The 12,706-nt window shown below is 37.9% G+C and overlaps 1 protein-coding gene across 1 annotated transcript in view; it reads right to left on the bottom strand.

Annotated features, from left to right (window-relative positions):
* Positions 1–12,706, bottom strand: part of LOC150099261 (uncharacterized) — a 206,809-nt gene that overhangs the window by 48,793 nt on the left and 145,310 nt on the right. Inside the window, exon 6 of the mRNA XM_090403640.1 lies at positions 6,660–8,126. Coding sequence (XP_090259766.1) covers positions 6,660–8,126 — 1,467 coding nt within the window. The remainder of the gene's footprint in view (positions 1–6,659; positions 8,127–12,706) is intronic.

Raw genomic sequence — 12,706 nt, forward strand, 5'->3', positions numbered from 1 at the left:
GCAAAGTGCGCGCTCAGCAACTCCACTATATCGACTGATTCAGTGACCTCCTTACCATCGTCATTCCTTAAAATCATTTTACCGTGTACAGTTTTTTTCTTGCTTGCAGCATATTGAAAGAACTGTTTTGGATTCTCTTTTGCTTGCAAAGCTAGTTTCCTTTCATAATCCGCTTTTGCTTTTTTTACCACACTCGTTACCTTTCTGGCCTGCACTTTATACCGTTCGTGTGCCTGCAGGTCACCCCTTTCTTTAAATTCCCTCCACAGTTGTTTCTTTTTTTGCAGCTCAAGCTTAATGGTGTTATTCATCCATTTAACCCCTACTTGTTTTACTATTCGGACCCTATGTATACAATCAGCCATTACCTCCTGTAAATGCTCCTTGACCACTTCCCATGCTCTATCGACGTCCAGCCTTTGCAGTTGTACATGCCATGGCACTGATCCAAGCAATCTCCTAAGCTTGTCATACTTGCCAGCACGGTAATTCCACATATACCCTGTCTTAATTGAAAATTCCACACCTTTAGCCACCTCCCAGGTCAAGACCTTATGATCACTCTCACCAATAGGTGGCAACATGGTCATATTCATTACAGTCAAATTCTCAGATGCTATTACCAGGTCAAGCACTCTCACACCCCTAGTATTTTCAATTACATGCTGTCTCAGATAGTTATCCCTTAATAATTGAATAAAATCCTTTTCCTTCCTCACATGTGTCCTCTCCTCCTTCCAATCAATGTTACCATAGTTGAAATCTCCCATAATAATTACCCTCCTTCCACTCATTTCATCAATTTCCCTATGCATACTATCTCCACCATCTATTCCATCACCTGGTCTATAGCAGCACCCAACTGTATATTTTATTCTGCCAGTCTCAATCTCACACCAAATAGCCTCAAATGAGCTCCTTTCACTATCCTGCGATACAACTTCAATTCTCCTTGGCTGCAGTTCATCAGCTATCATCAATAATACCCGTCCCCCCCCCCCATTTTATTCTCTCTGTCCCTCCTAAACACACTATAACCTACACATTCTATCCCCCCTAACGATATCTTCTTCCGTCAGCCATGTTTCACTAATGCCAATAACCTGTGGCCAGGAAGAGCCAATCAAGGCCAAAAATTCTTCCTTCTTGTTCCTAATACTCCTGGCATTAGTATACATGAAATGCAGTGATCCCTTAGTCCCACCCCTATGTTGATGCGTTATTCTAAATGACCCATTCCCATTTTTTGTCCTTAGTGCTGGCTCGGGTACATTATATACATTCTTACACTCATCTGTCTCACTGATGTCTGCATATCCATCCCCCCCCCCCCTTGGTAGTTCTAGTTTCCCTGGTTTTGCACATCCATTTTCACTTCATTCAGCAACACTCTTTCCAGTCTCCGCACACCAAGTCCATTCAAATGCAGGCCATCCATCTTGTATAAGTCCTTTCGCCCTTCAAACTCATTCCACACGTCCACGAATTCCACATCACACCGTCTGCATAACCTACGCATAATGTCATTTGCAATTATGGCCCTCCTCCTAAACTCCTCTCTGTCATACCGCGGCAACAGACTAACCATTCTAACTCTGTCACTCTTTTCTTTCGCTACCTTTAACAATACTTTCAAGTCCTCTCTCATAAAAAATTTATCACCTTTCAATTCATTCGTACCCGCCACAATTATTAATTCTTTCACCCTCTGTTTTTGCACTCTAATACTCTCACTTACATCCTTAAATTTCGCACCCGGTAAGTACGATTTAGTTACACTGCCATCTATCACCCCTCTTGATAACGAGTCACCATACAACACTCTTTCCTTCATTTCAGAAACTCTCTCATTCTTGCACTGTTTTTTTACGTTATCCGAATCACTCTGGAAAGAGTTTTGCAGGTGCTCTAATTGCCGCTGCGCATTTTGTATCACTGCGCGCAACCTAGCAATCTCACTTCCTACAAATAATTCCTCATTATTTTTATCATTTAAACCATTTTCTCTCTCAGTATGGTTGCTTTCACTCTTTCTTAGATCACCGCTCTCATTGCTATCTTGTACATCGCAATTCTCTATCAAGCCACTATTTTCACTCACATTCTGGCAATTCTGGTTTTCTTCAACCATAACTATCTCACTACCTGACACATACTTCAACTCCTCACTTTGCTTACACTTTCTACACATTCTCCCACCACTATTACTTTCAATCCAAATTCCAGCCTCATTCGGGAATGCATACATCCCACACACATCACATTGGACAAACTCTCTCACATTATAGTTTTTGTACAATGGCGTCATATTTTTGGACGCCATTATCTTACGTCGCATTGGTGCAATATTCAAATCTATGAAACGTAATGTTATATACTAAATTAAACAACATAATTCACACCAAAATCCCACAGACACAACAAGCTACCAAAATTAGGCAATATTACGTTATGATTTTAACCTATATTCTAATTTTTACTCAAAATTGTACTTAGCTTTCGGGAGCTCTCTGAAAACACAACCATCCGTCTGGCCCTCTAGCGGGCTTTTCCCCTTATGCAAATCAGAACAAATGGGAATAGATATGACATTGATTATGTGGATAAGAGGGTGGTTGCTGGACAGATACCAAAAAGTAGTATATGGAGGAGCAGAATCCAGAGGAAAGTAGGTGGCCTAGTGGTGTGATGCAAGGTTCCATGCTAGGCCCCTACTGTTTAATTTGTATATAAATGATACAGGAAATCCAAAAGAAAATATTCAATTGTTTGCTAATGTGCAATATTAGGTAGAGTAATAATTAATCAAGGCAATGTGGAGAGCTTGCAGGATGATTTAAATAGGTTGTCAGTATAGGCAAAAGTAATGGGTGTCTGTTTAATGTCAAGAAATGTAAACTTATGGATTTTCAGATAAATCGATTACACGATTTATCTGAAGATGGCGGCAAACCCCATTAGAGAATGACTCTGAACTGTCCATATATCAGTAGAAAATCAGAGTATTCTGCTATATGAGTCTGAAGCAGGATTCAACCACTAAAGCACTGTCTTGGCAGAAGCAAGAGTCATGAGCAGATAAACACATGGGAGAGGACAAGCAAAGAACAATGGCCTGCACCCCAGGAAATAGAAGATGAGTGCAATGAAAGCTCACCTCACCCTGTTATTTATCCCACAACTGATATGTGAGACAGGAGTTTTTTTTTATTTTTTTTTAATCAAATACGAGCACCAGGAACTCTTGTAACTGGATTACTGTTTGTCCTAATTTTAGCTCTGCGGCAGAATGGACACTATGCATCAAGTGCACACAGATGGAAAGGTCTTCAGTAGCTTGCTGCAACTGTGTATGATCCTCATACTACAGGAATGAAAAAAAAAAAAAAAAAAGATGCAAAATTCATCTACGTAGAGAGCATGCTTACAGCAGAAGTTTGTTGCATTAAGAATTTATTTTGAAGTATCATGCTATTTGCGGTCTGACTGATGTTCGTGGGACTCTTGGAAAAAGGATCACTAGACAGTAGTTCCCAATTGGACTTGAAGAAAATTCAGATAATTTTACTTGAAATCAGGGAGATTCCCTCTAAGACCAAAGCTGTACATGTCTTTCAATATGTCCTCCAAGCTGTTACATGCTTTTTCCGTATCAAAGAAAATTGATATCAAGTGCTCATTTTTGAGGAAAGCATCTGTAATGTTTTTTTTTTCAACATAATGAAATAATCTAATGTTAAATGATGTTTCTGAAAATTAACGATTTATCCAGGATCGTGCAAGGGCAGCTAGTCAGAGCAGAGATGATAATTTATTACTTAACAAGAAATTATATTACTGTTTTAATCTTTACCCAGGTGTAAGTAAGCAAAGTTTGCACATGAATTATCTTCACAACTAGTCAACTTCTATATACAAATGATACTTGGATTTTTTTGATCCTTGCCAGGAATGCACCTTCACCTGGAATGCAGAAATTTTTTCTCAGAGAAAATTCTGGTTAAAGAGGCTGAGCACACAATCCGACATTTAACTATCTCATAATGGACATCGTCATCAAGCCTTTTCAAATCAAATTGTCGAAGGGTCAAACACTACAAACTTACTACCTGTTCAAATGGCAAGTGAGCCTTCTAGTCACTTGCCAGGACCACTGAGTACAACTTTTGTCCATCGATATTTCTACCATTCACATCCAGATAGAACTAGACTACTATCATGAAAAACAATGTGGCATCATTCTTCTCTTCCAATTCCTGCAGCGATGACTAAGGTAAAGTTTCTCCAACTCTATCAGGAACTGCTCACTCAATGCTACTCTCATTGTCTTCTGCCAGAAAGATATAAGAAGAATCCTTAATAACTAAGACACATGCAAAGAATCTAATCCTGATGTTATCCCACCTACTGTGCTAAAAACGTTTGTCTTGGAATTAACACCTATTCTATATTAGCTTCTCAAACTATCCCATTCAAATGGCATCTACCTTATAGCATAGAAAGAGACCAACATTTAGCCAATTCCAAAGAATGAGTGATAACAGTCAGCTAGCAAACTACTGTCCAATTACTCTCACTTGTTCTCTCAAAAACTATGAAGAAACTGATAACAGCAAACTTCTGCAACACCTAGAAGTTCACCAGTTAATTAGTGACCAGCAAAATGGGAATTTTGTCACTTTCGATCTGCAGCTGATCTTATATGTAGCATTTGGTGAAATTCATGGTCACTCTCAAGATTTCTAAGGAATTTCATTGGTTTAGCATAGAGGCCCTGCTCAGTAAACTACCATCCTATGGTCTGCTTTTCATCCTATGCAACTGGATCACGAGCTTTCTTTCTTGTTGCTCACAGTCATGATGAATGGTTTCCTCTGCTCAGATTTTCCCACCAATGCAGAGTACCTCAGGACTCTTTACTTTAGCCCATGCTCTTCCTCCCATTGATGGTAGTCGTAGTTTAGAGGATTAAGAAGGGAATTGCATATAGTGGTGTGCCCTCCAGTCCCGTCTAATCTCTCTCTCTCAAGAATATCACTTCCTTACTCCTAACTTTCAATACTACCTAGATATCCGAACATGATCAGATTTCCCTTCTTGAATTGACCTATACCTGCAGCCTTTCCTAGGACAAACACATCTCAGCCATAGATTCTGCAGCTGTCCAAAAAAATCTGTACACTTTTCTGTCCAAGGCACTACTACTCACCAATACCAATTAAGTCCCAAATTCATCCAACCATAGAATGCTGGACACATGTTTGGAATGGTGTGCACTGAAATCCTTTGTAAAGTTGCCTGATGCTATCTAGAAGGGGAAAATTCAGTTAAGTGATGATCTCTCCCTCTCAAAGATTCACTCCAATCTTTCATAAATGTTTAATTTCTGCCTTATGCCTTGTCCTACAGGTACTTTCTGATCTTCATTTCCAATATCAGACTATCATCTCTATTGATCAGATACAGATTCTGTTATCATGTTAGAGAAATTATTTATGTTGGGATTAGGGTCTTCATTACCAATACCAAAGCATGGTTCTGCCTGCAAAATTTGCAGACCACTCAGTATAAAGAGAAATGTGTTTTGCATCTCCACTACAGTGGAGTTATTAAACAATTTTGATGTAGGCATGGCAACTATATTGATTTAATGCTCGGCTAATGCCTTTTTATTCCAGTATAGGGATAAAACGAGTAGGCGAGGCCGTTTTAGCCCTATTTCACTTTTGGAGATTGAGTGGATAGTTCAATCTCCACTGGTAGCCCATCAGATATAGCTACCCCAAGGCTATCACTAATTAAGCAACACGCAGTAAAGATACAGCTCAACAAACGCTGCCACCTCGTGGTCCCTAACACCAACACAATATTTTTAATGTCAAAAATAGTGTGGGTTCTAAGGTTGATTTTCTTGAGTTTGCAGGATGAAAAACCCGCCTGCTCGTGTCAGAGATCGACTATCTCAAGAATCGATCAAAAAAAGGCTTAGTGTTAACACATATTTGTGTTTATACTGAGCAGTAAAATAAAATTACAAGTGTGTATTTCTAATCGGTGCAATGACTTAAAACTTAATTTGTTTAGAATCCAGGAAAATGTTCCCTGATCATGGCAGTTTGACTTTGCCAAAATATTGGAAATATTAATTAAAAGTTATTCTAATTAATATACAAGTGTAACTTCCTTAAGTAACATCATTATGAATAACCAACATATAGGCCTCATTACTAAAATGCTGTCTCTGCTACTTCCTTAATTCTGAAAATTAAGCAGTAAGGAAGTTTGTACTGCTATTTGCTCTACAATGCATTTAATTCTTAATTAAACTTACTGGCAATTCACAAAAAAAAAAAAGATGTTCATGCAAATTTCATAACAGCTGATATTTATCTCAGAATTAGTGAACTGAACACAACATACACAGAAAAAAGTGAAAAATGACAGTTACTATATATATCACACATGACTAATATCTCTTTCTTTCAGTGAAACATTTAAAAATGGGCTTTTTGTTATATGTAGTACTCATTACATCACAAGTTTACTGTTCTTAAAACAAGTTTAATTATATACTTTCGAAACAGAACAGAGCAAAAAAGATTAACTGAACTAAACTTTTCACAATAATAATAAGACAATATGGTAAACGAAATTCTTACCATTATTATAAAGTTGTATATCTCGTTTTTCAGAAAACGTTCTGCTCTTGGTCTTTCGTTTTTCTGTATGGACTGCTGATGTTTTCAACTCTTTGGAAAGAATCTTTTTATGTTCTCTGTCACGCGGGTAGGATACATGATGTGAATACCGAACAGAACAAAACCTATCACTGTTTCTCTCTGGATATTCAAAATAATTATCTTTCACATGTTTAGTAGAATTTTTAAGCCTTTCGCAGTTTGTTTCTGAAGTTTGATTAACAGGTCTAACAACACTCAGAAGCGATCTGAAATGAGGACTGAAGCTCCTGCTCCGGCTTCTACTTGTACTATGACTACTCTCTGCACTACTCCACCTCTCACTATCTGAATTTTCTTTAGAGTTCAACACATTGCTCTGATTATGATGACTGCGACTACTACTACTGCTGCGACTATTACTGCTACTGCTGCTACTACTGCTGCTACAACTGCCACTACCAGAACAATTACTGAGGTCCTCATGGTCACTGTGATTTTTCTGCCAACTGTCCTGAACTGTAAGTAAGGGAACATGGCTACTAACCTCAAAATTAACTTTCCTTTTTCTGTCTTGTTTTCTGCGTTTCAATTCCATTCGTAAATCCCACTCGACTAAAGATTTTGAATTTTTTTCTTCTCCTGAAGATATCCTTAAAGAATTTTTCTTTGCAATAGTATCACTGGTGTGTCTTAATGATGAGTCTCCTTCAGAAGTTTCAATTTTTTTTCTTTTTTCAAATGCATTTGTACTACTTATGTCACTTAAATTGCTGTCCCAAACATCCTTGTTTCTTCCTGTTTTATTAGGCAAGGAGACTTTATCATATATAAAAGGTGACCTGTTTTCACTTTTCTTACATGGACTTGAGCTTGTTTTTATGGGTGAAGAGTTATCTTCTCTTAATGCTACTCTAGCAGAAATATTTAACCCTTCACATCTCACAGGATTTAGAGATTCTGAGTTATCATGTATTCCTGATTCATTTTCCAGCCAAAGCGTCAGAGTACTGTTTTCTGTTTCAGCAATTTCCCTTATTTTTGCAGGGCTATTATTTTCACACTTATCTTGCTCTGTATCCAACTGCATTTTCTGACAATAAACAACCTGATTGTTAAATAGCTCTTCATTACTCTTTCCATTTTCATTTCTAACACATGTTTCAGAATCTGTCATCAGTTTTTCATTGGGTTGTAATCTGTCTTGTAGTGAGAAATAAGAAGTCTTAGAATTCTCATTTTGGAGTGAAAACCTATCTTTTTCAACTTCTGTATTAGTTTCAGTCATTGTATTCCTATTAAAACTAACTGAACGTTTTTCACTACTAGACTGGTCATCTGATGAGTCGAAACTTCCACTTGTGATGTCTTCACTATTATCATGACTGATATCATAATCACTATCTTCACTTTCAGAGTCAGATTCAAAACGACTAAACCTTCCAGATCCTATTAAAGAGAAAATCAAATTCAGAAAAAAAATTTTATCTTTATATAAAAATTTCATAATATTCCACACTATCCAAAAATCGCCTAATCTTTTCTGTACAGGAAATTTTTATTGTACTTAATCACTTAAATACAGCCATTATTCGTGTATTTTAATACTTAACTCTTCAAAAGAAATAATAAGACTGCTAAATCAAATAATACAAGTCACTTTTCACTATCCCCCCCCCCCAATAGTAATTATAAATAAATTATATTCTTGGTTTAATACAAATACTGATATTCAGCACTTGCAGAATGATTTGAATAGGCTGCAATTGTGGGCATGGGAAAATGGATGTCAGTTCAATGCCATTAAATGCAAAGTCATTCATTTTAGCATGATTAGATATCCAATGTCATATTATATTGGTGAGATTATGCTAGAAGAAATTGATGAAGCTAGGGATCTTGGAGTGTTAGTAGACAGGGAGCCGAAGTTCAGGGGCCATGTAGCAAAGATTGCAAATACAACTCAAAGATAATTGCAATGTCTAAACAAATGTTCACATGTAATGATAAGGATGTTACAAGGCCTTGATAAGACCTCACTTGGATTATTGTGCACAGGTTTGGTCTCCTGGTTTCTGTTGTGATTCTGATATAGTGTAGACGGTGCATCTGTTGCAATTGCAACAGATTGCACTGTCTATCCACAATGGTAGGCCTTGGACAATCATCAGGTCTCCGTCCAATTAGGAAGTTTATTTGTTTGCACTTTGTGCTAATCCCTGTCCTTAGGTTAATGAAGGCTAGCCATTCATCACTTGTCTTCTGTCTCTTTATACATAGATAAGACTAATTATAAAGTTGGGAGAGTGCTGCAATTTTTATGTTATTTTTTATTTTAATGGTACAGACTGCTATATAGTTCAGCATGAAGTACAGGTAACTGATATTAATTTGAGCTAATAGATAGTGAAATCATCGACATATGATATTATATGACCATATATGATACTCTATAAGGGACAGCATGGTTTTGTGAAGGATAGGTCTTGACAGCTTTGTTACACAAACTGGAGCAAAGGGATGGATATGAATCTGGGGATTTGGATTATAAGCTGGCTGATGGACAAATATCAAAGCGTGGTTTATAGAGGAGCTGAGCCCAGGAGAGGGCAGGTGACAGTGGCGTTAATTTGTACATCAATGTAAGAAATGATTTCACATGAAACATTCAGTTGTTTGCTGATGATGCTAAACTGTGAAGAATGATGTTAAATGAAGGTGATGTAGAGATCCTTCAGGAAGACTTAAATTGACTAACAAGCATGAATAGAGGTTATTGTTTCCCTGTGTAATTAGCATATCTGCTCTCTGACCAACAGGCTGTAGGTTCAACTCCTACTGTGGGCATGGACGTTTGTGATTGTCTTTAGATGGAAGATTAATTTCATCTCCCAGTTTGAGACCATTACCCCCCCCCCCCCCAATGGAGGCCTGAAGTGGCTTGAAAAAGTTCCATGTTGGTCTCTAGAGCAGGGTTTCCAGGCTACGTAAAAAAATAAAGCATAAGTACAAAAAATATATAACACAAATAACAACAGAGAAAATAATTCCTTAGCCAACTTATGATATGAATGTGCTATAGGTTTACAAAAAAGCCTTTCGTGGGTAGGAGTATAAATATATAATGTATACAAGGGGTTTCCGAAAAGTTAGGTAACACTTTTTTCTTAATAATGGGGCAAGGGAATGAGATAAAACACACTGAACAGATAGATCTGTTAATAACATTCAAAAATACCACCATTACAGTGTGGCACTATTGTCGCTTCACAGCTAATTCCAGTTGCAAGATGGTGGCTACCATGCAAGTGTGGTCTAAAATAGGTGTCCATGAAGTTATTTGTATTTTGCAAGTAAAAAGGGCTTCACCAAATGACATGCACCATGAACTGGTTGCTGTGTATGGTGAAAAGGTTACGTCAAAGAAGGTGTGTTTTTGGTGCAATGAATATAAAATAAAGCAGACCATGGTGACATTGAAGATCGACATTGGCAGGCAGGCCTTCATCGAGCAAGACTACAAAAAAATTCAAAACTGTTCCCACTATCTGAAAAGTCATGCCCACAGTGTTCTGGGATTGCCAGGGTGTTCTGTTGGTGGACTTCTTGCCGACAACATTTCATGCATTTTAGGCATTGTTCTTGAAGACTGGCAAGTGAAACTGCATAAAATTGCACAAGTGGTGAACTTGAGTAAGGTCACTGTTTACGAAATTGTTCACAATGTCCTTGGCTTTTTTGAAATGTGTGCTTCTGCTGGGTAGCAGGAGTACACATTTCAATTTCAGGAGCATCTGACAATTGTCAGAGGAGCACACATAGGGATGTGTCTGGAGAATCTGTCACAATATAGCGACAAAGGCAAGGATTTTCTCACTCGCCTAGTCACAGAAGATGAAACGTGGGTTCATCACTTTACCCCAGAGAGCAAACAAAACTCCATGACTGGAAACATCCACAATCTCCTGTGCACAAAATATTCAAAACTGTTTCCACAGTGTTCTGGGAATGCCAAGGCATTCTGTTGATGGATTTCTAGTCAAAGGGAGGAACAATCAATGCAGAACTTTACCGTAACATTGGACAAACTGAAAGCCAACATTTGATGCAAACGATCAGTACTCCTGACAAGTGGCATGATTTTGCTGCATTACAATGCTACTCCACACACTGCTCGTGATTGGCTGCACTGTAATCGGGAAACTCTGCTATCCCCTCTCCCACAGCCTAGATTTAGCACCTTCAGACTTCTATTTGTTCCCCCCACCTCAAGAACCTTTCTGGAAGGCACTTCACTATGGATGAAGAAGTTCATCAGGTAGTGCCATGTTGGTTACTGGATGTGGACACAGATTTCTTCAGTCTGGTATTGATAAACTGATCTATCAGTGAATCAAGTGCACCAATAAATTTGGAGATTTTTGGGAGAAGTAGTACATGGTCACTTATTTCAACTTCCTATTATTAAACAACTTTGAGAAAAAAAAAAACGTTACCTTACTATTCAGAAACACCCCTCGTGTGTGCATGTATGTATATATAAGTTTTAATAGGGCCACATCTGGAATACTGTGTGAAGATCTGGACATGCAGATTCCAACAGGATGAAGAAGTGGTGGAGAGGATCCAGAGGCGAATGACAAAGATTGTGGCAGATCTATGGAATGCTCCTTATGAAAATAGGTTGACAGTCTGTGGGCTTCAAAAACTAGCTGTTAGTTGGAAATGAGGACACATGACATAAGTATATAAGTTATTAAAAGGATTTTTATAGGAGTGACAATGAAGACTTTTTTTCAGTACATAGCAGGAAGAGAGAGAACAAGGAATCATCTATGGAAATTGTGTAAGAGTGTGGTTAGCCAACTAGATTTTTTGCTTGGAGGATGGTGAATGGATGGAATCCATCTGTCAATGGGTTGCCAGTTGTTGTCACCTCTGGCAACCCATTGGCATGTGAGTGCTTTGTCAATGAATGCATTTAAAAAGAGAGAGAGATATGATAGGTATCATGTGCTATCCCCTCTCCCACAGCCTAGATTTAGCACCTTCAGACTTCTATTTGTTCCCCCCACCTCAAGAACCTTTCTGGAAGGCACTTCACTATGGATGAAGAAGTTCATCAGGTAGTGCCTGATGAACCTTGAGGGGAGGAGGAAACAAACAGAAGTCTGAAGGTGTGCTAAATCTAGGCTGTGGAGGAGGGGATAGCAGATAATACCCATTGACATATGAGTGCTTTGTCAATGAATGCATTTAAAGAGAGAGAGAGAGATATGATAGGTATTATGTGAATAATGCTAGTGTGTGCATAATGGATCTCCTGCAATGAGTCTTCTGATTCCATGGAGATACCTGTACAATAATAATATAATAGAGCATCGCTTACAGTGGTCGGAAGCTGTTCAAGTGAATGAATTAACTTTGACAGCAAAGATTGGTATGCTTAAGATTGAGCCTTGAGGAACATGCCCTTCTTGATGATATAGTATACTTGGCTAGACAGAATGTTTTTAGTAAATATAGGAAAGAGCCCTCTGAGACCTAGGAGTCTTTTTAATATGCAATATTGCCAAGACTGGTCCTAAGTTTTTTTACATATCAAGGAACACTGAAACCTGATGTTCTTGTTTCAGGAATGCATCTCTAATACAGGTTTCTAAACTGACTAAATAATTCATCATTAGTTTCCTGATATGTGTATCCCCAAGGTGTGTTCAGGTTACAATGACAGCACTACATGATTAAGTTTAATTATTAATCTCCTATCAACAATTTTCCTCCAACTCAATATATTACTTGTGAGCACTCCAATATTGCCATATCTAACATTAGGTGCTTCTAAGGAATGAACTGACTGAATCAATCTACCTAGATCTTGGTCTTCATTAGATCTCTTTACTGCCATCAAACATCTGTTTTGCTAACCTTTCTTTACCCATTCTATTTAAGTGGCCATACCACCTTAGATAAGTTCTGCTGACACATTCTTAAATGCTAATAATGTTTCCTTTCTAATATCTTAATTT

The sequence above is a fragment of the Typopeltis vanoorti genome, chromosome 14 (genome assembly GCF_054136105.1).
Source record: "Typopeltis vanoorti isolate ZY-2024b chromosome 14, IOZ_Tvanoo_1.0, whole genome shotgun sequence".
NCBI lineage: Eukaryota > Metazoa > Arthropoda > Arachnida > Uropygi > Thelyphonidae > Typopeltis > Typopeltis vanoorti.